Below are 26,931 nucleotides of genomic sequence, written 5' to 3' on the forward strand. Positions count from 1 at the left end.
ACATCTGTTACAGATGTGTGTTCCTGGCACCAGGCCATGGTCCGCGGCTGCAGACACTCACACACTCGCCGGTAAAGAGGCTTGGAATCACTCACTGTGCGTGCTTCCGGGCCCGTCGCATCCTTGGCTCGCGGCAGGAGCTGTGGAGACGAAAACAGACTGAATTAACAGACAGGACAGCCATGAACCAAGACGGGAAGTGTCAGGCTTGAGGCCAGCGTTGGACCTGTGAGTAGTAGGTAGCCAGCCAAAGGCTTGTCAATCATTCCCAGGCCCCGGTTTGATATGTTTGCTAAATTATTGATCATTTCCCTGAAACAAGCTTTGGCAAAGCCAATAGGTGTCTCCTATGTAAGAGCTATTGACTGGTCAATGTCTTTTAGCCACACAGTACAGCTGCTGTACAACATGACTGAAAGTTAGAACACGCATTTGCAAAGCAAAAGTTCTCGCATTAGTAAAAGCTAGAGCTATTGGTGTTGCAAATGATAATGTTTTTAGTTATTTTTGTGTGTGCTGTAGACTGATTATTTAACCTGTCTAATGTGGTATAGGAAGGAAAGGGGATGAAGAGGAAATAGCAGAAAGCAAGGGTGGTACGAGTAGTGCTTACACTGCTGCCATTGCGGTTGCGCCGTATTAATCCTGGATGTGTCCCATTACTAACACTGGGTAAATGAAGCATGTCGTTTCCCCATAATTACACATGTGGAAATACTGGTGTGTCAATTTCCCAGTTTGCCTGGTTCAAGAGTTGCCTATTGAACCTCTCAGCAGTCACCTCTAACACTGTTCAGCGTTTCGTACGTTCTAAAATGCCCATGCCCAAGTTTTAGTTTTCTTAGCATAAAGTCGAACCAGACTGTCACATAATTTGCATCTCAATAAAATACCATTGGCCTTCAGGGGTTACAGAGCCCTCACAAAAAATGCACTTTGAAACAACAAAATCTTTTTTTAAATGTACCTGATGAGAAAGAAAGATGGGTCGTTTTAGTGTGTCACCACAGAGCCTTGATGAAAGTTGTGTTTCAGAGGCATAGAAACAAGCATTTGCAATGCGCCCATAGCGAGGAGGCAACAGTTTGGCATAGCTGGCCAGGTAAAACAATGGCGCTCAATGTAGGGTGAAGGGAGCAATGTATGTAAGCGGGCGCCGTGCTAAAAGCTAAAGCGCGGTGCCTGGGCATATTTTTTTGTGTAGGGGGCGGGACGTGACTGTGACGGGTGTTTTAAGGGTGAGGAGCGTGGTGTGTTGCGGGGAGAGGGCGCAGTGGCTCCTTGTACAGTAAGCATACTATGGTGCACAACTCTTCAGTACAGGTGCTAAATATTGCACTCTCTTCACAGTTAATAGCAGGATAGTAAGAGTGGTCCTCACTCTAAGCAGGCGCAGTGGGCTCAGAGAGCCCTGTCCCTTCATGTTGCGCTCTGGATCCACAACTCATGCATTGCGTTTTTCCTCCCTTACATTATGGGCAGCTAACTGGATGGTGTGTAAAGGGGATTGATCATTTTTGCACATGGCAGGGTGTGGGAGTGCTGTTGCAGGCACAGCACAAGCTTGCTCTGCGGTGCAGGCTCTGCCGAAGACTGCCTCTACGCCTCTGCATAATCCCAGGCACTCTGGACCACAGACTGAAGGGCACTGTGAGAGATGGCACCCCCTCAAATCTGTCTGTGCTTCCCTGCTTCAGAGACTGTAGGCGTATAACGAAGTGTTCTACAGATGGCTAAAAGCGCTCGTAAATGGGCTGTGTGGTAAAGAAAAGGTATGTGGTAATAGGTTCAAGTTTTATTCAATACAGCCCCACAGGGAGTAGGCTTCAGTTAGGCTCAGGAGAGAATGGTGACAGTAGGGAACAGGGGCAGAGGAGAGGAGGCATTGGAATGTTGGGAGAGCCAATGGGAGGGGGTGTACACAGAGGATGCTCTCGTGCAGGAGAGTGGAGGCAGTTACTGTCACGTGCTGGCAGAAGCGCGTGACATGAATACAAGTTGATTACAACACATCTTCCTCTCTTGTATGTTTAACAATTATTCACAAACAAAGTCATCAAAACGTTTGGGTCTGTTGATAGTTCTACCAAACCTTCCTATGGGACAGTGGTGGTCTGATGCGACCTCAGTGTCTGAATGGTGATTGCTATTGGTCCTACCAAACCTGCCCCATAGGTGCTGACTGTCACATGCGACATCGGAGTCAGATTATGAATCACCCTCGCCACTCCGATCAAGCTCGGGAGTGCGCAAGTTGATATTCTCAAACTGGTCCGATGAGCGACACTCTGTGGAGTCTGCGTTGAATGGTGGGGTGTGATTTAGTACATCTTCACCAGTGGAACAGCCTCTATTGCTACTTGGCATGTAACTGTGTGCATCAACATTATCACCGTAATCCACCCACAGAACTTTACTTGCACTGTTGGATTTGTACAAACTTGAATCATCACTGGTGGTTCTAAAGGACTGATAATGGTTGAGCTCACCCCTAGTGGAATGACATTTAGCTAATCTGTTCAAGTGCCAAACTTTCCCATCACTGAGTCTGGCAGCGTTATTGTATAGTTTGCTGATGTGCCGGGGGGAAGAGAATCTACTTTCTCTCTTCCTAGTTTTCCTTTCCAGGCGAACTTTGACAAGATCACCAATCTTGAAGGAATGTTCTTTGACAGCATGTCTGGAGTCATACCAGTCTTTGTAGCTCATCTGTGCTTTTTCTATGCTGTTCCTGATGGTTTCAGGTGACCATTCGATTTGTTTGGAGGCTAGCATCCAGCCTAAATCTTTGCTCAAGGGTTGTCTGCTTCTCATCATGCCAAAGGGTGCCAAGTTGGTGCTGGCACAAGGGGAAATTCTAAACGCCCATATGAGTTTGAAGATTTCTTCTTCCCAGTTGAGATTTGCATTCCGGGATAGTTGTATATGTCCTTTAATGTCTCGGTTGAAAAGTTTAACAAGGCCATTCGCTTCAGGATGATAGAGTGAAGTGGTGAGGTGGGTAATGCAATTTCTTTCTAAGAAAGATTTAAATGTTACAGATGAGAACTGAGGACCGTTATCGGTGAGCAAGAATTTGGGTAATCCCTCATTCAGAAATAGCTTGTCGATAAATGAAATGACTGAAGAACTGTTGTTGCATGATACAATTTTGATTACAGGCCATTTTGAAAAATGACCCATAACAACCAGGATATACTTGATAACTCCATCATGACCTTCAATGGGTCCGGTGATGTCCTAGCCAATCCTTTCCCATGGCATTGTTAGTGGGTTGATGGGAGACATAGGAACTCTTGAAGTTTACAGACACTTGTCTGAGTCATTGCAATTCACACAATCTCTGATTAGGATTTCTACCTGCTTATCGATTCCAGGCCACCAATAGTTGCATCTGACTCTTTGTTTGGTCTTTGTGATGTCTAAATGACGTATATGGCATAAATTGAGTATTTTGTTTCTGAGTACTAATCCATTGTGCTTTGCACGCGTAGGATCGTATCCCATCCTCGTCGCCACTTGTGGTAAAGAAAAGGTACGCGGTAATAGGTTCAAGTTTTATTCAATACAGCCCCTCAGGGAGTTGGCTTCAGTTAGGCTCAGGAGAGAATGGTGACAGTAGGGAACAGGGGCAGAGGAGAGGAGGCATTGGAATATTGGGAGAGCCAATGGGAGGGGGTGTACACAGAGGATGCTCTCGCGCAGGAGAGTGGAGGCAGTTACTGCCACGCGCTGGCAGAAGCGCGTGACATGAATACAAGTTGATTACAACAGGCTGGCCTAAAGATTACAAAAATAAAACTAGGGGGGTCACGTAACAGGGGCAGTCTCCGAAAGACCAAAAGACAGGACTAATTAACCATGTCCAACAATGAAAATCAGTCAAAGTAATAGCAGCCTTAATGCACTCAGTAGTCAAAAGTAATCAGCATACAATAAACTCAACACAATAAATCAACAATTTCACGACAAAGTGTGCAACGGGTGAGAGGCTCTGCAAGCCTACTATGACATGACACGAAAAGAATATATCCAGACAGTGATCTGGAATGGCCCAATGCACTACGAAAGGCGTCGAAGACGCTTCAACAATTATAAGCTATAGTAATGAATACAGTTTTTAGCTCAATATATCATGGTCGGAACAGCATCAAATGAAACAAAAACAGTGCACAAAGTAATTCACAAAATAGCACGTCTTGGTGTCTTGTATCCGAAGTAGTTTAATTCACATTCTTCAAGATCAGATGAGTAGAACATAAACGCAGTGCTTCACAACAGCATCCAAATGTTTAAAAATCCCAATGCATTTCCGGCATAACGGGATGGCCCTTCATCAGGGGAATCTATCAACAATAGAAATCATAATCTTAGTAGTAATCTATAATAGTACACAGAACTCAGCAAAAAGAGTAGAGGACCCTGCTCAATGTTAAAGCAAAGTGGCGCTTAAGGGCACAAGAGGCAATCGAAAAAATAGGAGGTCTTTGAACCCATATTCTGAATACAGCGATACCAAAGGGGATGATGGACGGAGCGTTTGAGCAAATCAAAAACTCACCCCCAGTCAACTGATCTGGGTTTAATCATTCTTTAGCTCACTCCACCACCCCAGTTCAGACATGGCTGTGAGAAGTTGGCCTGATATGTGATGTCCACTATTCTAGTGGGCACCCTGTATCAGTCCAAACAACCCTTATGGTGATGGTTGTAAAGTCAACCTTATAGACCAGCTATCCTAGTGGTAGCATGGACAAAGCAGTCTTAGGCTAAAACTTCAGAGAGCATGTGAAGCCAGCTGTTTTACCATATGTAACCCCTTAAGGACCAAATGAAAGGACACCACACAGGTTATGTATAAAATATATATGTATTTATTATAAACACAACCCCTCTGAACTCTTTATGAGGTCAGAGGCTAAAGCACATAACAAGAAACTTAATTATCATACAGTAAGTTGCACAATATACAGTAGGGCCCTAGGGGCACGTAAAACCATATACTAAAATAGTGGTATAAGAACCACTTCACGAATAAAGGATAGGCCTAGGGCCTAGGGAATCGCTGGGTCTACACTGTACTAACAAGAGTTAGGGAGCAGGAGGCCCACGGGATGCGTGTGCAGTGTCTTTGCACACACGCGAGTTACCATAGAGTTAGAATGGGAACGAAAGAATTACAAACTAGTTCTTTTAGGTCACTTCCGGATGGACTAGGAGAAAGCTACTGAAAACTAGGACACTAGGATAGTTAATACCCACAGGAGCACCGGAGTACTCGCGTTACCTCACCCACAGGAAGCGGGTGCATAGGTGGCAAAGTGTGTCGGGTTTCGTCGCTGATTCCTATGGAGCCTTGAAGAAAGATGCTGCAGGCGACCAGGAGAGAAGTGTCCGGTTGGATCCAAGGGCAGATCGAGGATGAAGAGTACCTGAAAGCAGAGGGGACAGAGTCTGGGTCACTAGCCAGTGACCAGGAAGGAACCAGGCGATGTCGCGAAGCAATCAGGTGATGTCGTGAAGCTTGACTCTGCAGCCACGTGGACCAGGAGGCGTCGACGACGACCAGGAGCTGGATACGGACTTTCCCACAAAGGATCTCGCTGTTGGTGGCGTCGGCTTCCGGATTGGAGTCAACAGGCCTTGGCAAATGCAACCCACGCAGGAATCGAATATTCACTTAGGTTTAGACCAGCAAGGTCTATGGGGCTTCTCCTTTGCAGGGAAGCAGGGGCCCACCTGGAGCAACCAGGCAGGCAGTGTAGATACAAAGGTTTGGCGTCACAGAGGCCACTAGCCAATGGGCAAGCAGCCGGACAGACACGTCGAGCAGGAAAATGCAGAAGGGCCTCACGCAGAACTCGTGGAGTGTGCAGGGCTGATCTTCGATGTAGATGATGCTCGGGGCTGGGGCTTCTCAATTCCCAATGCACAACTTCAAGGGTACCTCAGAAGCTGCACAAGTAGCAAGGAGCAGGCTTTTCAAGATGGCCGGTCCCACGTCTCTCGTCGCCTCCACGGGTCTCAGCTTTGCAGGGACTGTGGATCGGGGTCAGAGAAGTCTGAAAGTCTGGCTCTCGTTGGACTCTGTGCTCGGGCTCCGGCAGGAGCGTCGACAAAGTAAACCGCTGATCGCTAGATGGTGCCTGTTTGCACAGGGTGGTCACTCCTTGACCACAAGGGAGATTCTTCAGTCGTCTTCTGTAAGGGGGTCGTCGAAGGTCCAGAGTTTCATTTCAAGTTTCAGTTCAGGATAAATCTAAAGTCTCTAGACTCAGCTCCTACCTTTATACGAATCTGAGGAGCTGGATTACCTGCTAGGTCCCTCCTATCGGTGGGACCAGGGAAGGGGGTGGTTACACCCCTTTCCCTTTGTCCTGTTTCGCGCCAGAGCTGGGGCTGGAGTGCCCCAGCAACTGGTTTGAACCGGGCTATGCATGGGACACCTTGTGTGCCCCAGGCAGTGTCTCATTTCATTCAGCCCTCCCTGCCCCAATACACTATGGCCTGTCTGGGGTGGTGCTAGCACCTCCCAAGACAGGAAACCTATTGTCCAAGCCTCCCTCGCTGGAAGGACTCCCAGCAGCAGGAGGTCAGACTTGTGTCTGTGGCAGCAGCATCCATTTTGTGATGCTGAGGCTCTGGTTAACTTTAACCGGGATTAACAGGAACAACATGTGTTCTCCCTCTAGAAGGGTGGAATGCTACCCCCGTCGCCAGAACTGGCGAGGGGGTAGTATTCCAAAGCGTATGACACCTTACACAACATGTTTTGATAAAGCCAAACCAAAGTTAGCATTCAACCGCGAGGATTATAATGCACTTAAGAGTATATGGTATGGCTATATCATAGAACAGCTATAAGGACATGGTTCCGAAAGCTGCAGACAAGCTCAGCTCATGCTAGAGCACCATCTCACATAAAACCAAGCACTCTGCCTCCAGGATTGTTAAGGCCTGCCATAGGAGTGACTTATAGGTATATATGTGTCTATATATAATGGTAGGTATAGGAATACTTTACCTAAGCAAGGGGTGATTACACAACCTTGCCCCAGCTGAGTGATCAGCCAGTTGTGTCAATTTGGATGGCCAGCTAGGCGTGGCATAAGATATGCTGCAGCCCCTGGTAGGCCTTGGGTGCACCTATGCCCTGGGTACCTATGGTACACTATATAGGGACTCACAAGGGTGACCCAACATCCAATTAGGTATGTACCTAAAGTACATGGAGTCCATTTTACAGAGAGAGCAGATAGCCTGGGGCCCTGATTAGCAGGATCCCAGGCCAACTAAGTCGAAAACTAGCTAAACACAAGGCAAACAATCTGGGGTGACCATAGCCAGGTACCCACCTTCCTACACTGGCCATATGCAAATCAGTCTGACCCAGTGCCTCATGGGAACAGTCCAGCCCAAACTGCCAAGCTATGTCTTCCCTGGACTGGAAACCAGCATCCTGGGACCGGTTTCTGGCTAATCAGCCTTCATCAGCCAGGCTAGCTTGAATCCAGTGACAAAGTGAGCAAGGGACCCACGTGATGACGACTGATTAGCCAGAAACCGGTCCCAGGATGCTTGTTTCCAGTCCAAGGTGTTTCAAAACTCTAGCTACAGACCGGTGGACCCAGTAGTAGAAATATACAAGGTCCAAACTAGAGGTGCTGCTTTACATGGAGCTGACATTTAGAGAAATGGCCGTATTGATAGCCTAACACAAACGGAAAACTCTGTTTGGTCTCCCTCGTAGTGCCCCACTTATACCGCTGCAATTAGATCTAGGGGTCAGGTCAATTGAGGAAGAAGCTTCTCTGAGACCCCTTCTATTTCGGAGACATTTGTGGGTTACACCTAAATTGATTGAGTACAGAGAAGAATTAAGGGCCTGATGTAGGTATCCAAATACCGGTTGGTAACGGCCGAAAATACCGATTTTCGGCCGTTACCAACCGGTATTTGGATACTGAGATGTAGGGGCATAAGAAAATGCAGATTCGGTAAGTTTACCGAATCGGTTAAATTACCGAATCGGTAAAATTACCGAATCTGCATTTTGATATGTAGGTAGCACTGTAAACAGTACTACAGTGCTTTCAGGATTCGTTATTTACCACAAATTATTAATTGGTGGTAAATAATGAATTCCTATGCAAATGCAAATATGTGCATTTACACCTGTGCCATGTGGCACACATACATGCCCTTAGGGCATGTAGGGCCCTTCGGGCATGTATGTGTGCCACATGGCACACAAGCCCTAATCAGGGGTGCAACAGGGTGTCAAAGTGACACCCTGCCACCCTTGAATTTTTCGGTATTTACCGAATCGGTAATCGGTAATTGACATTCATTCCTATGGGCCTACAGGCCCATAGGAATCAATGGCAAATATCGGTAAATACCGATTCGGTAAATACCAAATCCTACCGATTCGGTATTTTTTACCGAATTTTTACCTACATTGGATTTACCGATTCATAAATACCGAATTGGTAAAATTCGGTATTTATGAATCGGTAAATCCAAATTACCTACATCTAGCCCTAAGAGAGTTTATGAACCTACCTGGGGCGAGGAGACTACCATGGCTTACCCTTGTCAGGAACACCCTCATGCTTATGGGTTTGGATAACCTGTGGGATAATCCAGAAATTACATGCCCCACAGTCCCAAGGAAAGAGTTAAAGGTTTGCTGCTGGGAGTATAAACTGGCCCAACTTCAGGGGAACCACTTCATGGGGAAACTTACTGTATTCTTCATGGAAATTAAAGAGTAGTACATACTAGAGCCGGCACTTAATGACATCAAGCCGGCCGGTGCAAGGAAGTTCTATTTACAATTTATGCACGGGGTATTGCCACTGCATGCCATCATAAATAAATGGGCGGGCCTACAAAGATTGGGATGCCCGGCCTGCAATGGCGTAGAATAATCTAAATACCACGTGTTCTTTTTCTGTACTCGCTATAAAAAAGCAAGAAAATGATGGCTGGTCCAGATATGCAGAAATTTGGGAACTAGGCAATACTCAGAAGCTTTCGCGGTGGCAGGTTTCTTGTTTTCCATGTGGTGTACTCATAGAGTTTTCCTAAAAACGTCGCCCATAGATGGCGATTAAATTTGTGTACATCCTCTTTTTAATTGAAGGGATTTTATATGAATTGCATGTGTATTTTAGTATTATCTTAATAATGTATTATTATTATGATGTACATCACCTCGGCGAGTAGGGCATTAAGTTGTAGAATAGATGTCTAAGGGTCTACAACGAAGTTTTTAGCCGTCTTCTTGATTGAAGTAAAAAGTTCTTTTTTATGAACTTTCTAATAATTAAATAAGGCATTGTTAATTGATAATATATAAAGCACAAGCACTTTAATGTAACCAGCTATGACGCCTTACTGACTGATACAAGCACTTTAAACAAAACAAACATATCTTTGTTGTCATGGTCGATCTGAGAGATAGAGTAAGAGGGGAAAAAAGCCTGATATTGTAAATTGAATCCATGCACTACATGCACAGTCAATTGCAGAACGTGATTTTAGGACTAATTACATTATAGATTGACGCAGGCTATATTATGTACTTAGTATTCAATGCCATTGATGTTTGTATATTTTTACCTGTTCTAATATAAATGAAATGTTAGATTCTGTTTAAATGCTTTTATGGTCAAATTGACCGAAATAAAGTTTTATATACGAGATTTATGCATCAATTTGTTTTAATGGTAAAAGAAAATATAAGACAAGGGCTGAGGGTGCTGGATAAAACTAATAATAACACAAATAACTGACATCTATAAATGGGTGTGAGGACTACAATCTACTTAAAGCAGCCCTAAGTTATCAAAAGCGATCAGGATCATGTCATGGCTGCGGCGACTGACACTCACAAATGCAATAAAGGTATTCAAGGAAAAAAAATGTGTTTAATTATCCTACCACCAAGCTGAAGTTTTCTGCGTTGGTCCCGCATGAAGATAGTGTCAAAAAGGCCATGCAGAGCAGGGAGTACAGCGCCTTTTGCATCTTTGTAGCATCTTGGAACTCATTGGTGTCACTTTAGGTGCTTTTTAGGTCCAGCCTAGCGTTGCAGCGCGCATGCGCTGCTCGCTCTGCGAGGCATATTGAAGTAGGGTATGTTTTAGAAGTGGAATGGAAGGCCCGGCCATATTTTTCATTGGCTGGCATCATTGTCCATGGTAAATGGTGGCATCCCATTGATAATGATGCTTCTTAGTCCCTCCTTGTTACCGCCCTGTCTCCTTTTGTGACTGCCCATCAGGACTAGATGGTTTACCTGCGGCGTTACACTGTCTCCTTCAATTAGTTGGTAAGCATGCACTATTTGGAAAATGGACATTGACGGGGACAATGGTGGCTGCAGAGCTATGCGCTCCTATTTGTATGTTTTTTATTACTTTAAAGAGCTTTGAACCCCACTAGGTACACTGGGCTCACTTTATTTATTTATATTTTACCTTTATGTTGAGCGCGGCGTCCACTTCAGGGACACCGCACTCTGTTTGTTGATTTTGTTTTTTTTATACTTTAAAACTGAGCGCGGCGCTGCTTCAAGGACACCGCGCTCGGTCCTTAAAGCGGCGCTGCGCTCAGTTTTAAACGTACCCATTTGCAATGCAATTGGGCCTATTGCACTGCAAATGCTTGTTCTTTTAATCACACCCAGGATGTCTGTGTGATGGAAATAGAGGGTGATTTCTTATTAATCTCCTCGCTGCTACGGGTCTGAGGCCGGGCCTCTCCAAGCCATTCATTAAAACTTATAAAATTAATCACCATCGTCATCTTCCTCGCCGCTGTCACGCATAGAGGCCGTGGAGGGGGTACTCACAGGAAAAGTGCCTCTTTTTTAAAAATTGCATTAGCTGTCCTCTCGACTCTCTGTTAATGAGGTGCCACAGCGGTCGTGTCTGCCCATTGATTGCCAGCCTCGGGCCCTGGCAATTAGCGGCAGGCGCTGTGTCGCTGCAGCGAGACGGCAGGGGCGGTCACCCATTACACCTGCACCTCCCTGGCACTCTAAGCCCTCGCTTACTTCCAACCCAGCCTGGCAATTAAAAACCTGCTATTTTTATTTTCTTGATTTTTCAAATGAAACTTGAATAGTTTTTTTGTTATAGGGGCTGGGTGTATGGGCACGCGCAGTTGCTACTTTCGCCTTCCCAGAAAATGAGATCGCTCAGTTAGTGCCCACTGTGAAGCGAGCAGCCTCTTGACGCTATGCACTTATTGGCTGTCCTTGAGATTCCAGTAGGGATAAGCCTCACACTGCAGGTTTCGGATTAGCACTGTGTCATAATGTTTTGATAAGTAATGCTGTGCTAGTGCTTCTGACTTCGTTCCGGTCTATTCATTTATCTTTGCACCAACAAAAATGCTTCGCTTTTCTCTTTCATACAGTGTTGAAAAGGGTGGAGGGCGATTCCTGCCCGAAGAAAAGGTACATGTCTGTAGAAACTAAATGTCATCAGCAAGTGAATGGGTAGTCCAGGCTGCAGGATGCCGCACCGAGGCGCCTACCAGCAGCATGCAAACCTTTGAACTGTAGCATTGAACTGTGTCATTTCTATAGCATGTCGTCATACCTCTTGTCCGGCCCCTGAAGCTCCTTGCAGAAGAGGGATCGGTGTTCCCCTTTTGAGAGACTCGGATAAGAGGGAGGTGATGATAGCTGTGCCCAGAGAATGCTCCAAGTTTGATCAAGTTGTACGCATTTATTGTGGAAAGCAAAGACGTGTGAGTTTAGCAGCGCAACTAACATATATCACCCAGTTAGGGCTGTACGCTTAGAGGTCGCCGAGTATTACATTCTAAGAAGAGATAGGACCTTATATCTCTTCTGAAATTCAAGTGATTCTGATAGATCTGGTTTTCTTTGGGAGTTTATTCGATAGTGTGCATGTCTGTATGAGCTACACTACCTCAAATGCAGGTTTTATGAACTGTAAGACTTATTACCAGTAGGGCCAGGGTCGGACTGGCCATGGCAGGCACTGGGCATTTTTCCTGTGGGCCAGAAGGATGGGGGCTGGTTTTGGACCGGTGGGGGGCAATTTATAAGTCAAGCCTGGGCAGCGCGTGCACGCTGCTCTGCGAGGCGTGCTGTATTCGTGTATGGACTTGAAGTTTCGCCCACTCTCCTCCCATATTTTTCATTGGCTGTGTCATTGTCCTTTGTAAATGCTGGCTTCTGATTCTTTAGTAGGCTTGTTAGTCTCTTCTTAGTGCTGCTTTGTCTTCATTCATACCCTCCCATGAGGACTGGCCCTTTTACTTCTGTTGTTACTCAGTATGTCTTATTTAGTCTGTAAGCACTATTTTCTTTAATGAGTTTCTCCTGCTGCAGGCACGACATGCTTTCCTGCAACATTCAGCGCGCCATGCCCGCTTTCACTTTCCAAGCATCCCGGGACAATGGCGGCCGCTTCTTTGAAGTGAAATAGGTCTCGAATTTACAAGAGTTTGAGCTATTGGAATTGTAAATGACAATGTCTTTTTTATATGTTAAATATCAAAACTTATAAATAAAAGGCATTGTTTTTTACAATGCCAATAGCTTAAACTCTTGCAAATGCGAGACCTATTGCATTGCAAATGCTTGTTTTTCTGGTGAGACAGGATGGGACAAGCAATGAAGGAGGAGGGTCAGTGGGATGGTGGGTAGACAGGCCATGCAACAAAGGTGAAAGGGTCAGGGCAGACGGGCAAGCAACATCGCAGGTGACGGGTGGGGTGGCAGGTCAAGGAACAATGTAGGATGAGTAGAGAGAAAGGGAGTACAAGTGGAAATAAAAAAGGTACCTCTGAAAGTGGCTAGCAGTGGAAGAGCACTGAGCAAGGGAAACAGTATTGGGCCATGCTCCAAGGCAGGGACAAACACACAAAGAGGAAGTGAAGCTGGCACTTGCTGACCAAAGAGAAGCAATGAAATGAGAGTGATGACGAAGCCAACAAATGATGAGAAATAGGCAGGCTCTAAGCCCTCTTCAAATAAACACATGTCTAACAAGTGACAATGCATTCTCTGTCTCAGCCAAGGCCTAAAGTATAGGGCCTGTGAGGGAAGAGAGGGTAAACTATCAAAAAAATTGAAGGTATCCGCCAAAGATACTGAAGGGCAGAACACAACCAATGGTGACCCAAAACATTTAGTGGTACTAGGGTGAAGGAGGGGGTGGTGATGTGTCCTACCTGAGGGGAAACAGCCTTTACCACACAGCCTGTACCACATAGGACCTTTAGCACACAGACTATACTACGCAGGAAAGTACCAAACACGTAACTATTTGTACCTTTACCACGCAGTACTATACCACACAGTTAAGTATTTTTTTTTTATTCCATACTTTTAATGTTATTTCTTCAAAAAAATTATTTTAACGTTTAGGGATGGGTAGAGGTAAATGGAGGTAAGGGTGATTTTAGGGCTATGGAGTGGGTAGAGGTAAAGGGAGGTAATGGTGATTAAAGGGGTATATGGTGGGTAGCGGTAAAAGGTGGTAAGGGTGATTTTAAGGTTTGAGGTGGGTAGAGCTAAAGGGAGGTAAAGGTGATTATAGTGTTCAGGGATGGGTAGAGGAAAAGGGAGGTAAGGGTGATTTTAGGGTTCCAGGGTGGGTAGAGGTAAATGGAGGAAAGCGTGGTTGTAGGGTTCTTGGATGGGTGGAGGAAACGGGTAGTAATGTTGATTTTCAGGTCCAGGGGAGCCTCGAGGTAAAGGGAGGTAAGCATGATTTTAGGGTTTGGGATAGGTAGAGGTAAAGGAAGGTAAGAGTGATTTTAGAGTTTGGTGGGAAGAGTTAAAGGGTGGTAAGGGTGATTTTAGTGTTCTGGGGTGGATAGAGTTAAAGAGAGGTAAAGGTGATAATAGTGTTCAGGGATGGTTGAAGGTGAACAGAGGGAAGGGTGGTTTTAGGGTTAAGGAGTGGGTAGAGGTAAGGCAAGGTAAAACTGATTTTAGGTTTTGGGGTGAGTAGATGTTAAGGGAGGTATGAGTGATTTTAGGGTTCAGGGGTGGGTACAGAAAAAGGGCGGTAAAGGTGATTTTAGAGTTCAGGAATGGGTAGAGGTAAAGGGAGGGATGGGTGATTTTAGGGATTGGGGTGGGTAGAGGTTATGTGAGGTCAGCATGAAACATAACCTTTTAAAAACACTATATGCTTGATGATGAATACAACAACCTCTAAATTATAAAAAAAAAAGGTAACCAACACATTAATAAATGTGACACAGTGGCAAACGTTAATTCTTAAAAACAAGGACTGTCCGGCAACAGTCTTGAAGGAAGTATGTTTATAGCTTCATAATCAGGAAAAATGTTATATTTGTGGGTTGCCTGTTTTATACATTAGAGGATGTTTTATTCACCATCAAACATGAGGTGTTTTCTAAAGGTGTATGTTTTCACACTTGCGGCTCAGGGACCATATTGTTGTGTGAAAATTACTTTATTTCCTAATGGGATTTATTACTTGTTTGCTCACTTTTCAAAAATAGCTTTACAATATAAAGTAATGTGTACGCTACATAGTTCTCACCAACCTGTAATCAAGTTGTCTTGCTAGAATAAAAACAGGCATTGGCAAAGCCAATATGTCTCGCAATGGCTTTACTTTTTTAATTTATTTATTTTATACTGATCTGATTTGGATTGGAAAATTAAAAGCATTAAGATTCTGGAATGACAAAAAAAGCAAACCGAAGCCAAGCGAACCATTTTTAAGAACAGTAGAACACACTTGTGAACTCTTGTGCCCAGGTCAGGAGCAACCACTGGCAGTACTGCAGGAAGCACCCCATCCCTCCTCACCCCCACCCCTCGGCTGTGGGGGCGAATAGAAACAAACCTCCCTTACATGTCTAGTGCAGAGCCCACACCTCTTTCCCAGACAGTTACAGCTGTGTGGGTCACGGGTTAGCACGGGAGGGGGGCAGGAAAACAAAAACAACACGGACAATGGGGGAGGTGGGCAGGAACAAAGGGAACAGGGGCAACAGGGGAGGGGGCGAGAGCAAAGGAAATATGGACAACGGGAGGGTGGCGGGAAAAAAGACAACACGGAAAACGGGGAGGGGCGGGAGCAAAGGGAATACTGACAATGGGAAGGGGGTGGGAGCAAAGTGAACAAGGACAACAGGAGGGGGGTGGTAGAAAAGTAAAAGACAATAGGAAATTACTAAAGAAGAAGACTTTAATGCCGAGGCAAAAGAAAAAGTAGTGCGGGTACCGAAACATATGGCCCATATCAAAAGGATCAATGCAGCAGGGTAAATAGCCAGGGCGCAAAGGAGTGGGTAAGTGGATGAAACAGAGCGTATGGATGCGTGAGTCAATATGATTGGGAGTGTCAATAAATTATAATATTGATGAAAATTTGATGGGAATCCTGTCAGTTCCAGCCCCGTGCATCTTTTCTGGTTCTGAAAGAGGAGTGATTTAAGGCACACAGTACAGGTTTGATGCCATGGTTACAGGTTCAAATTCAGATATACATCCTTCGATCCTTCAAAGATTAATAAAATAATGAGTTGACAAAAAATGTATAACTTTTCTTCAGCTCCAACATATCTATATGTTCATGTAAGCTCCCCAAATACATAATATGAAGAAAATACCCTCAGTCTGATTGATAATGGATTAACTTTGAGCTATGGAATTCATATATTCCTCACTCCTTTTCTGCTTGTACCACAGGAATGATTTCTGAAACTGCAAGTAATAACGTTGGTTACTGTTCAATTTTAAATGTGTACAACATACCACTTTTATAGCAGACACTGCTGTCCCTCTGCAACAAAAACATACACTGTCACACAATGACACACATACTGGTTCAAGCTTTCACAGACAGAGTCACACAATTGTAGGCAGATACACCTATTAATTTTTTTTTTTTTTTTTTTAACTTTATTTTTGTTGGCGAGTAAAATAAAGAGGCACAAATCATACAAGTAACAAGGCAGTTAACACATACGGACCAGGAAGGTCAGATCCAAAAAGGAGGTACACAGCCAGATGCAGCCCACATGTACAGACATGCAGACCTAGGTACACAAAAACACACATAGATAGATAATGACAGAGGAAAACAAGCAAAATCATAAGCACACACACACACATACATCAGATAAGATTTCAAATGAGTTTTTTCTCATATTACAAACCAAAACATGAAAGATTCCTGGTATAATGACTGGGAAGGATAAAACAGTGCTCTAAGCATGACTAAATATAACTTGCCAGTAATGGTAGTTTTCTTCACTTGTGTGCCATGAGTAAATTTGTTTAAATATATTAAGCACTTTTCTGTAGAAACAGCTTTTAAAACTAGTGTGAGAACCAAGCACTGGTCTGCGGTATACGACGAGGGCAGCTGTTAGAAGTGTGAGACACTCTGGGGTGGGCGGTGTGAGGAGACATTGGGGGGACTAAGTGAGAAGCAAATGTTGGTGGGTAGAATGTAGTGGCGAGATACTGTGGGCAGAGTGAGAAGCAGACAGAGGTGGGCAGTGTGACATGCTTTAATGTGAGGAGACGCTGAATAGGGTGAAGAGACAGCAGACCGAGGTGAGTAGTTTTAAGAGACAGTCGGACTGGGCCACAGGGCAAATTGGCTGGTAGATGAGTGTATGCCGTTCTGACTCTTTCTGGTCCCGTTTGATAGTCTAGTAGGTATTTTTCTTCATGTTACTAGAAACATTACCTGTAGCCAACATCCATGCATCCGGGCTCCCATGTCTTCAGAGCACCTATACATCATATCTTTAGAAACGTGAAAAGCAGTCAGAGGTGAACAATGGTGAGAGATACCGATGGTTGTTTGAGCACCATAGCTGAACAGAGTGAGGAGCAGGTACCGGTATGAAGCACTCTAAACCTCAGGGCTCTCTGTCCACACTCTCACCAAGTTTACACTCAGGTGCCGGATCTGAGCTGCGGACACTCACCGTCGCCCCCGCACAGGAATTAACTCTTCCACAGGTGAGGAGGAGCGCTGAGACCAGCCGGTTCTGGAGCCTGGGAAAAGGGATGTGAAAAAAGCACAACCCGGGCTGTAGGAGGCACGGGGCCACGGCACCCATGCTTTACTTTAACAGGAGGAGGTTGCGAGATGGGAGACAAGACAGGGAGAGTGGAGGAGAGAGGCAGAGAGTATCTCGGTGCTCAGAAAGACCCTGATCCACTCCTACCTGAACAAGACGCGCGGCCGCGAGACGCGCTCTGTGTTGGGGTAGGGGGAGGAACATTGAAGGTGAGCAAGACGGAGATGGTGGAGGTGCATGTAACTGCATGCTCTATGCCTCATTAAATCTGTGGTCGAGCTTTTTGAAGCCCACTAACTAAAAGTCTTGCCATTCAGCGCATGCGCTGGCTCAGTCGAGACCTAAAAAAGTACCACAATCCCAGCGCAAGCAGCGCGGAAGAGAACTAATGAAGAAATCAGCCAGTACTTTGTCCAGGGAAGAGATAAACACAAAGACAAACTCATGAAGCATTAAAACAAGAGTGACAAGACAAGCAATGATAATTAATGGGCTGTCCCAAATCCCATTTTAGTTTTTTTCGTTTAAGGAACAAAAGATCATTGCAAGAGACAACGCATGTGCTGTCACAGACGAGACCTATACAGGACATTTTCCAGGTTCATTTTCTTTGTGGTTACATCTCAGAGGAAGAGAAATAACAATAGTAATTGGAGGTTTCTGCAGCTTGCACCACACATTGCTCCGCCAACTCTGCCAATGGCAGTACCAACGCAATTACTAATCATCAGACTAATAAAAGTGTGGCAATTCAGCATACTCTAGCCCCCAAAGCTATAAGAAAGGCTTGGGCGCCAGTCAGTAGTCATTTTTAACAGCACCACCATGTGGTAGACTGGTATAAGTCCCAGTGTTGACAATTAAGTGCCAGTGCTGAGCACCGGCTCAAATTAAGCATTACCTATATTGAGGGCACTGAATCTGCATGCTTATCGGAGGTGAAGCCTCTGGTGGACCTTCTGGGTCTCCTGCTCCGGTTTTCCTCTCTCTAGCTCAGGCTCCTGTTACTTTCCATGAAACCACTATATCCCTGAAAGTGTACTTTGCTATTTACATGTACTTATTTTGGATGTCATCTTTGGAACTTGATGTTTATGGTCTTGGTTTATGGAAGTCAAGGGTTTACAATATATGTTCATTCCCAATGCAGTTTGAAGTATGGCTTAACTGTTAACTTCCTGGACCCTACTGCTTTTCACGATGCCTGAGGCATAAGGTGGATAGTTTCACTTGACAACGGGCCTGCTTCCCGGGTAAACCTTCATGTCTCTAATCATAATTTGTACTCCTAGCACAAGACAGCTGTCTTATAAAATCACCAAAATTCCATGATAACAATGGTGAAACTCGGTGTCCCCTGGCTCCAGTGACGAAACTGGATGTGACGTCATGAGACGTGTCATCATATGACCCTTGAGCATGATGCAGTCCATTAAGTGATTTTGAAAGGCAAAAGAAGGACATGCCAATCCTTTTATTATATTACATTGGGGTGGATTATTTTTTGAGAGGTAGGAAGATATTTGTAGATAGACGCTATGTTTAAGATTAAAATTTTTATGTTTAAATAGAAGAAACACTCTTTAAAATGTATATTATTGAGGTGCATTTCAGTGATCCTCTTTGCTCCTCATCCTTGTGTTTTGGTTCCACTCCTTTCTATGCCTAAATACATTTAGGTATCCTTGCTGGAAATAATTATAATATAATTGCATGACGTGTGTCTGCTGTTAGTTATTCCAATCTAATTGATGACGACTGGATCAAAAAGAAAGCATCTGAGTAATGTTGTAAATATTTTAATAGTTTTGTAAATTTAACAAGCAGTGAAGACATACAAATATCAGTCAATAAAACACTACTAATGAGAAACAGGAACTTGTCAGTTCAGCCCAAGTAGGTTGCATTTTACCTCATACTGTGATTGTTTTGCACTCGGCCGTGAAGGACTGCAGACGTATAAAGTTGCATACTCATAATCACTGCGAGACAGATTTACTCCGTGGCGGCCGCTTTGGAAAATTAGTGGTGGGGGGCGGGGGGAGGGAGTGAGATTGATTTAAAAAAAATAAAGTTCACTTACCTGAAGGGCCGCATTCTCCATGTCCTCTTTTTTCCCTGACAGCACGGAAGCACACAGGCTCCCAGACTCCCCCAGCCAATTACGACGCGGCTGTCACCAACATGACAGCAGCATTGTAATTGGTCTGCGGACCCTGGTTCGACGTTCAGACAGGGAATAGGAGGTTGTGCATGTTCTCCACCCGACCTTGCAATACAGCCGGGTGGAGAACATGCTAAGTGTGCTTGACAGTTCGGCCAGCCTAAGACAGCCGGCCAAACCGTCATGCACACTTATGGTGCAGCAGCAACCACTCCTCCTCCCTCTCCTTGTGACAAGTCCAGCCCTTCCCTAACTTGATTTGCGCGCCATACAGAAGAATAAAATAATAACTTAACGTTATTAACATTGTGTTATTATCATTTTATTTTTCCTTTCACTTTGGGGGGGCGACGCTCCTCTGCCTTAGCGGAGGAGCCACTGCTGGAACTACTAAACTTTCATGCAACGTTTTGCAGCAAGACAACCTCCTCACGGTCAATGGTTGTTGATAGTGGTACAGAGAGAAAGTGATCTCAGCCTGCGTGTGACTGTATCAATTAATAATAAAATGGTCGACTCATGGATGACAGCCAGATAGCACTGTTTTGCATAATGTCCTGTCGCCGCCAAGTTGTCTCTTATCCCCATATATGATGAGATACACATGAGGTGCAATTAATAGAGAAGTCAAGCATTGGCAATGGCAATAGGTGTGGCTTCGACCCAAATGTGCCTCTTCAACTACTGGTGATTTTATGTACCCAACACGTAATGATACATGCACTCTCTCACTCATCCTGGCACTCATGCCTCCTTTTATCCAGATTCATTCTTACATTCATCCACTCACCTAACCACACAAGACAAATTAAAATAATACAAAGGGAAAAAAGAAAAATGCTACTGCAATGTGGCAGGCATGTGCTTGCAATTAAGAATATGTAAAAAATTAAACATACTTTAATACACACCACTAGATGCTAGCATATAATTACATACATGCATACAATTACAGTTGGTAAAACAATATATAATCCCTCATAGGAAGTCTAATAAGCATTCTCAGCTGCATATCTTCTAACCTCTGAACATGTAGAAGGGGGTGGGGGTGTAACACATGCCAAAACCCTTGCCTACAACAGTAATATGTCAAATTCCATGTAACAAAATTCCTGTTCATAGACTGGAATGCAGTGTAGTAACAATACACCCTTAAAGGCCTTTTATCTTTAACATATGTCTTTACCGTATATAAGTCAGCCCTATTACCTTTGTCATATCCTTTCGTAGTAAACAGAATAGACGTAAGCATCTAACATAGCTTTTTTCAATTAACCTATCAGGTCTGTAGACATTATCATTAGCTTGTCACCAAAACCAAAGGTAGTTTACCGTACTGAACATAAGACGCGCTACAAGACAACCCCCAGGAATACATGCAGAGAAGTGCAAATATGTACAATGTTACAGCTTGCAAAACTATTTGCAACCCACCAGTGTAGGACTAATAAGGATTTTACCTGTGCCAAGCTTGGACCATAAGAGTTTGTCAGAGAAAGTGCCCAACAGAAAATCCGTGAAATTATAGGTAACAAAATGCATGTAAAGAGTCTTTACCACAGTATACTAACAGTTCACCATAAAAACCATATTGGCTTTAATATGTGCTTGTCACAAAAAATAAGGCAGGCCTACTGCTTCTAATGTAGCTTTTCTTTATAGACATTTCAGGCCTGCAGCATCTGACAACATTTTCCCAATTAACCTGTCAGGTCTATATACTTCATCATTGTCTTGTCACCATAAGCACCTCAGTCCTACTGTATTGAGCATACTCGTTCTAGATGGCAGCCATCAGACCAACAGTCATAAAATATAAAACAGGAAAAATATTACGTTTGGCAAAAACCTTTACAACCCCTCCTAAGCGGACTTAACTAGGAATATAACAGTGCAGATCTTCTATTCCCACTGTTTGTCAGAGAGTTTAACTAACATCAAAACCCTTGCATACTCCAGAATTCTTTGAGATTGCATGTAACAAAATACCTGTTTGCAAGCCTTTAAAAGGCCTTTTAAAGGCCTTTAGCTTTAACATGTGCATCTCTAATAATAATTGAGGCCTACTGCCTTTGTTGTAGCTTTTCATAATAAGCAGATGGGCTCTATGTCATTGGACTGAGCATTTCCCAGTGAGCCAACCAGGTCTGTAGTCCTTATCATTGACCTGTTACCATGAGAAAAAAATTAACAGTCTTATTGTTTGAAGCTTGAGTTTTCCGATAAGGCAACCATTGTGCATACCCTCATGAAATTAGAAAATACACCCAAAATAACAGTAGGCAAAAAAAATATACAAACCCTCCTAAAACACTTCACAAGGACAACGAGTTTGAAATCTTCTACCCCCGAAATTTGCCAGAAGGGAAAGCAACCCAAAATCTCTTACATACTGCAGTAATCACTTTACAATTCCATTTGACGAAAATACCTGTCTACAGGCTTTAACACATGTAATATCAATCAACCCCTAAAGGCCTATTGGCTCTTAAGCTTTTCACAAAAAATAAGTTGGACCTACTGCTATGTCGTAACCCTTCATGACAACCAGATCAGACCGATAGCATCTGTCATAACTTTTCCCAATGAACCAGTCAGGGCTATAGCCTTTGTCACTGGCTAGTCAAGATAACCAATGCATGCCTGCTGTATTGAGCATAAGCTTTCCAATAAAGCGACAGTCATAAAATTACAAATATATACAAAATTACAGCTGGCCAGTGGTGTAGCGAGCTCACTGCTTTTGCAGTGGTGGCTGCGGGAAAGAGCGGTGTGTGTGTGTGTGTGTGGGGGGGGGTGTGATGGCGTTTTCTATGTTGCCGTCTGCGGCAGACGCATTAAAGAGTGGGCGAGTGGAGGCCGCCGCACACATATTTCGAGCCACCTTGTCACCTGGGGTAGACCGCCTCCAACGATCCCCCTTGCGATGCCACTACAGCTGGCATACCAATAAACGAGTTATCCTAAAGGGGCGTAACAGCGATTGTCACAATACGTATCTTCTACTCTCAGCACTTGTCAGAGGGGTTAACCAACAACATGAGATTCTGTGCAACAAAATGTCTGTAGCAGCATAATAACAGTTCGCTGTTAAAGGCCTATTGGCATTAACTTGTGGTTTCTACTATAAGTAAGCAAGCCCTACTGACTTTGCTGTTACATATAATGGTAAACAGATCAGACCATTGGCATCTGACCAGAAAAAGCAATAAGCCCTATATCCTTTATCATTGACTTGTTATCATATCTAACTCAAGCCTACTGTTTTGAATAAAGGCTATTAGCATAGAGACATAACATTATAAATATGTACAAAAGATAACCTTAACAAGGGTTATGACAAATAACATTGTGTACTTCAAGGATTAGTGAAAGCAAGTAACTAAAACAAAGATCCTTGCTTACTGCAGTAATCTGTGAGTTTTCATGTAACACAATACCCATGTGCCAGCATTACCATGGTTTATTAGCTATCCACCCTTACAGGCCTCTTGACTTTAATATATGCTTTTCACAATAAATAAGTCGGGCCTTCTGCTTAGTCATAACTTTTCATAATAAAGGTAACAAAGATGACTTTAATAAATGGCATAATTGGCTTGGTACCATAACCATTTGCAGCCTGCAGTATTGAACATAAGCTTTCCAACAAGAGATAAAATGCAATACAAATGCTCATTTTGAGCAGAAGATCTGAACTTCTGCTTGAATGCTGCAGGAAAACAACATGTAGGAGGAGCCAACGCCCTACAGTAGTGTTTCTTTAAACTCTCGTTCTGTTGATCATTTAGGATCTGACAGCAGCTGTGCTGTCATTCATTGGAGACCTAAAAAGAAAGCACCTTAAACATCCTTTGAAACTGTGAGGACCACTGATTAGTAACACCCTAGCTGTTTTTCAGGATGGTAACACTGCAAATACACATTGAAATAAAATATATTCACATTTTCCTCACACATGTTCATTGTACATATCCCGAAAGCCTTAGTGGATTTTACTATTCATTGGGTGAAAAATCCAGATTTTAATTCATATTGATAATTTATATAAAGCACACACAACTAACTGAATGTTTATTGCCATTTCAAATATGACGTCTTATCACTGAACAACAATCTTTGTTGTTTTTCTGGCCTCAAAATGAGAAAAGTTTGAGTTGGTTGAAAAAAGTCTCAAGCCTAGAGGGTACTTGAAAACCTGACTTAGAGGTGCTTGACTCACGGAGCTATGGTGCCCATTTGGGAGCGTACCTGAACACAAGAGGGGTCAGGGTGGATGGGTAGAATGGTTAAAGTAAATACTGACTAATTTGACTCTTTTTTTCTTTTATTTGCAGTCATTGATCTCCTGGAGGCACTCAACGTGACTCGTTCGGTGAAAGGCGTAAGCAAAGTGGAGGGGCGCGAGCCTGGGGTTCCAGCCTGGAAGTTCCGCCAGCGTGTGCCGCATCTGACCCTCCCATGGGATTACTCGGTCTACCTCTTGTCCGCCATGCAGGGTGCTCTGGGGTTCCACTTTGTGGCTAAGCAGGCACGGGGCACTGAGGCTGCCCTCATCTCCTTCCTATCTCCAGCTGCTTTGCAACGGGATGGACACCCACTGCTCCAACTTTTCTCCAATACCCGCACCAACCAGTTGCGGCTGGAGTACCGCTCGGCGCCAGGCATGCAGCCTGCCTCTATGCTTTTTCCTGGCGGTTCCCCCTTCACTGAGATGCAATGGGCCAGGGTAGCTCTAAACCTAGAGGCCCACAAAGTGACCCTGTTTGTAGACTGTGAGGAGTCCATTGTCATGGAGAAGGATGGTGGAGAGGAAATATTGAGCCTTATCCTCCCTTTGGACCTTGAGATCACCTTCGCTAGCGCACCAGGCAACAAAAGCAGCAAGTTTGTGGTGAGTGCTTTTCCTTTCTGTATCTATCAATGCCCAATGCTTCCACATGGAAGGTTTAAAAGGCCAGACTTGAGGGTTTGGATCAAAATCTAACTGTTTTAATAGAACAAGCGTGGCAAGCCCAATAAGTCTTGCATTTTGGCTGACAATGCAAACCTGTTGGCTTTGGCGATGTTGTTCAGTATTGTCAAAAAGAGAACAAATATTCTTTCCCTGATGATGTCAAGCATCAGCAACAACAAAAAAACGATGACATGTACATGCCAGTGCATCATGACACATGTGTGGGTGTGTCATGACACCCAGCATTACAACGTATGCATATGCGTGCATCACCATGTATGCACATGCATACAGCAGTGCATCACCATGCATACGGACGCATACGGCATGATGCAGGTGCCATTTTTTTGCGGTTCCAAGATGATGGAAGTTACCACATGACTTTAATGTGTTTTCTAACTGTTATGGAGACCTGAACCCGCAAAGAATGAAACCTATGCATTTTTCATACTGGAAGACACTGAAGATTTAAGAAAACATAATCTTGGGTTGCTTCAGAAAGTTTATTTTTGCTTGTGTGAGAAACACACCAAATCCTGGCAGTTACATGTTCTAGTTGGTATAAACCAAGAACAGCTAAACGTCAGGATGATTTGGTTCGAGGCTAAAAGGACAGAGTTTATAATAAAGGAAAAAATGTATTTGATAGATTTCAACTTTTCAAAAGTTGTCATCAAATGTTTTTTTAAATTTGCTGACCACATGCGTCTTCATCAAACCATCTTACCTGAAGCTAGTTTGGAGCTGCCGACCAATTTTTCCACCTCCTGGTTGCTTACGTTTTTGAGAAGACTATGGAGAAGGGCAGAAAGCTAAAACTTCATCGTCGTATATTCTATAATAAACTTTCTTGGGATGACACATTCTAAATAGTTATTTTCTTGATTCCCACACTTAATCTTAAAGCCCTGCCCACAAAATGTCTTCTTTACATAAGTATTGTTGTCTAGTTGACATTAAAAGTTGGCTAATTTGCTTGGTCCTTTAATATGTAGGTGTGAGCGTCTTCAGATCTGATGGTCTCTCAGGGTTAAACTTAACACGTTGTCATCAATTACTTGATCCTATTATCTGGCTGTTCTTCTTCGTGACCAGGTTTAAAAGAAGCTAGCAAATGGTCATATACTTTGCCTTAAACTGTGGCACAGAAAATCACTTTTATGTACAGAAATCTTAGTTAACATAACACGAGCAACTGGATTGGCAACATTGGATTCAACTTATGATTTAGCTTGCAGTAGGAAAATTTGAGGAACTGCATGAAGAAAATCTGTTAATATACCCTGGTTACGACGGACCCTCAAAATGCAGGTAATTAATGCTTGATTCCACCTGTTACTAGAGCACCCATTTTACGCAATTGCTCTTACAGTTTACAGCAAGTTTCCTCAGCCACGAATCACATGTACAAAGCCCCAAGTTGAGTGCACTTGTATTTCCATTTTGGGTGGTGTGAGGAAACTGGTGTACTACATGGTGTGGGACCTCAACATGTGATACACTTATATTACCATCTTGGGTCCAGTCGGACTCGTTTGTTAAACCATAGCTCAACCCTGGGTAGCTGTTGCTTCAAGCATTCAGCCTTAAACAAAGGAACAAATGTAAAGTATTAGAAGTACCAAAACAAAGAATTAAGAAAGTCACTCAACACAATAGAAATCTGACACATTTCATAAAAATAGATCTTATTTTTAAGAATTCTTGGACACCAAAACAAATATAATCGACCAGAGGGTTCTGGAAATATAGATTTTTAAGTAAAGTGTCAAAGGTCAGTGAGGGTCTAGCGATTGTGGCGACTGACTTGCCAAGGATGGCTACTTCAGGATTTGTAGCCCTGTAGTTGTAACAAGAAATCAGCCAACTGACTCTTGAAGCTCACCTCATTTGTCTGGGGCTCAGGCACGACTTTTCCAGAGCCAAGCACCACAGGCTCAGTCCTCTTTATGCTATCCCAGGAACAGCAGGTGCAGTTCAGTCTTTGGTGCAGCCCCTCTTTGCTGGATCCAAGGAACAGTAGGGCAGTCCTTCTTTGGTCCTCTCTCCAGTTCAGATGTCAGGTCGGGTCAGGGGTGCCATATTTATGTCCAGAAAGTGCCCTTGAGGGATGCGGAAGTTAATAGCCAATGGGTATAAGCCAGACAGACATTACACTTTTAATGGCCAGAGCACTGGCACTAAGGTCTGGTTAGCAGTCCTTGGTGCACTCTCAAGGTCGTAAAACCAGCACCATCAGTCCAAAAGTTTGGGGGTGATCAGGCAAAAGAGGCATTTCCTTACAGGTGAAAAGCTGAGTTTTCACCTAAAAATCAGTAGTGGCTCCTCGGCTATGGTGGAGGAGTGACGCCCCACTGCTTTCTTTCAAGCAGTGCGAGAAACAGAAACATAAAATGATAATAGCTTTTAGTTATTATCATTTTATGTTTGTGCTGCTTTACGGGCGGGCAGGGCTGCTCTGCTCTCTGTATACGGGAGAAGTGGTTTGCCCACTCCTAAGTGCACAATGACTGTTTGGTCAGTCCTCTTTGGGCGCCCAAACCAATCATGTGCACTTTCCCCATTCTACATGCAGGCTTCATTACAGCCTGCATGGAGAACATGCCCACCCCTCCAGCTCCTGGCTGAGTGCTGTGTCATGCTGCTCAGACCAATCACAATGCTGCATTGCAGCATTGTGATTGGCTTAGGGTAGGGAGCCTGGCTGCTTGCTGCCTGTTGCTGAAGTTGGAGACGG

General features: G+C 44.0%; 1 protein-coding gene across 1 annotated transcript in view; it reads left to right on the forward strand.

Annotated features, from left to right (window-relative positions):
* The window catches only part of KCP (kielin cysteine rich BMP regulator), a 622,724-nt gene that overhangs the window by 35,110 nt on the left and 560,683 nt on the right, over positions 1-26,931 (forward strand). The window contains exon 2 of the mRNA XM_078677796.1: positions 23,575-24,131. Coding sequence (XP_078533922.1) covers positions 23,575-24,131 — 557 coding nt within the window. The remainder of the gene's footprint in view (positions 1-23,574; positions 24,132-26,931) is intronic.

Source organism: Lissotriton helveticus, chromosome 1_1 (assembly GCF_964261635.1).
Source record: "Lissotriton helveticus chromosome 1_1, aLisHel1.1, whole genome shotgun sequence".
Classification (NCBI taxonomy): Eukaryota; Metazoa; Chordata; class Amphibia; order Caudata; family Salamandridae; genus Lissotriton; species Lissotriton helveticus.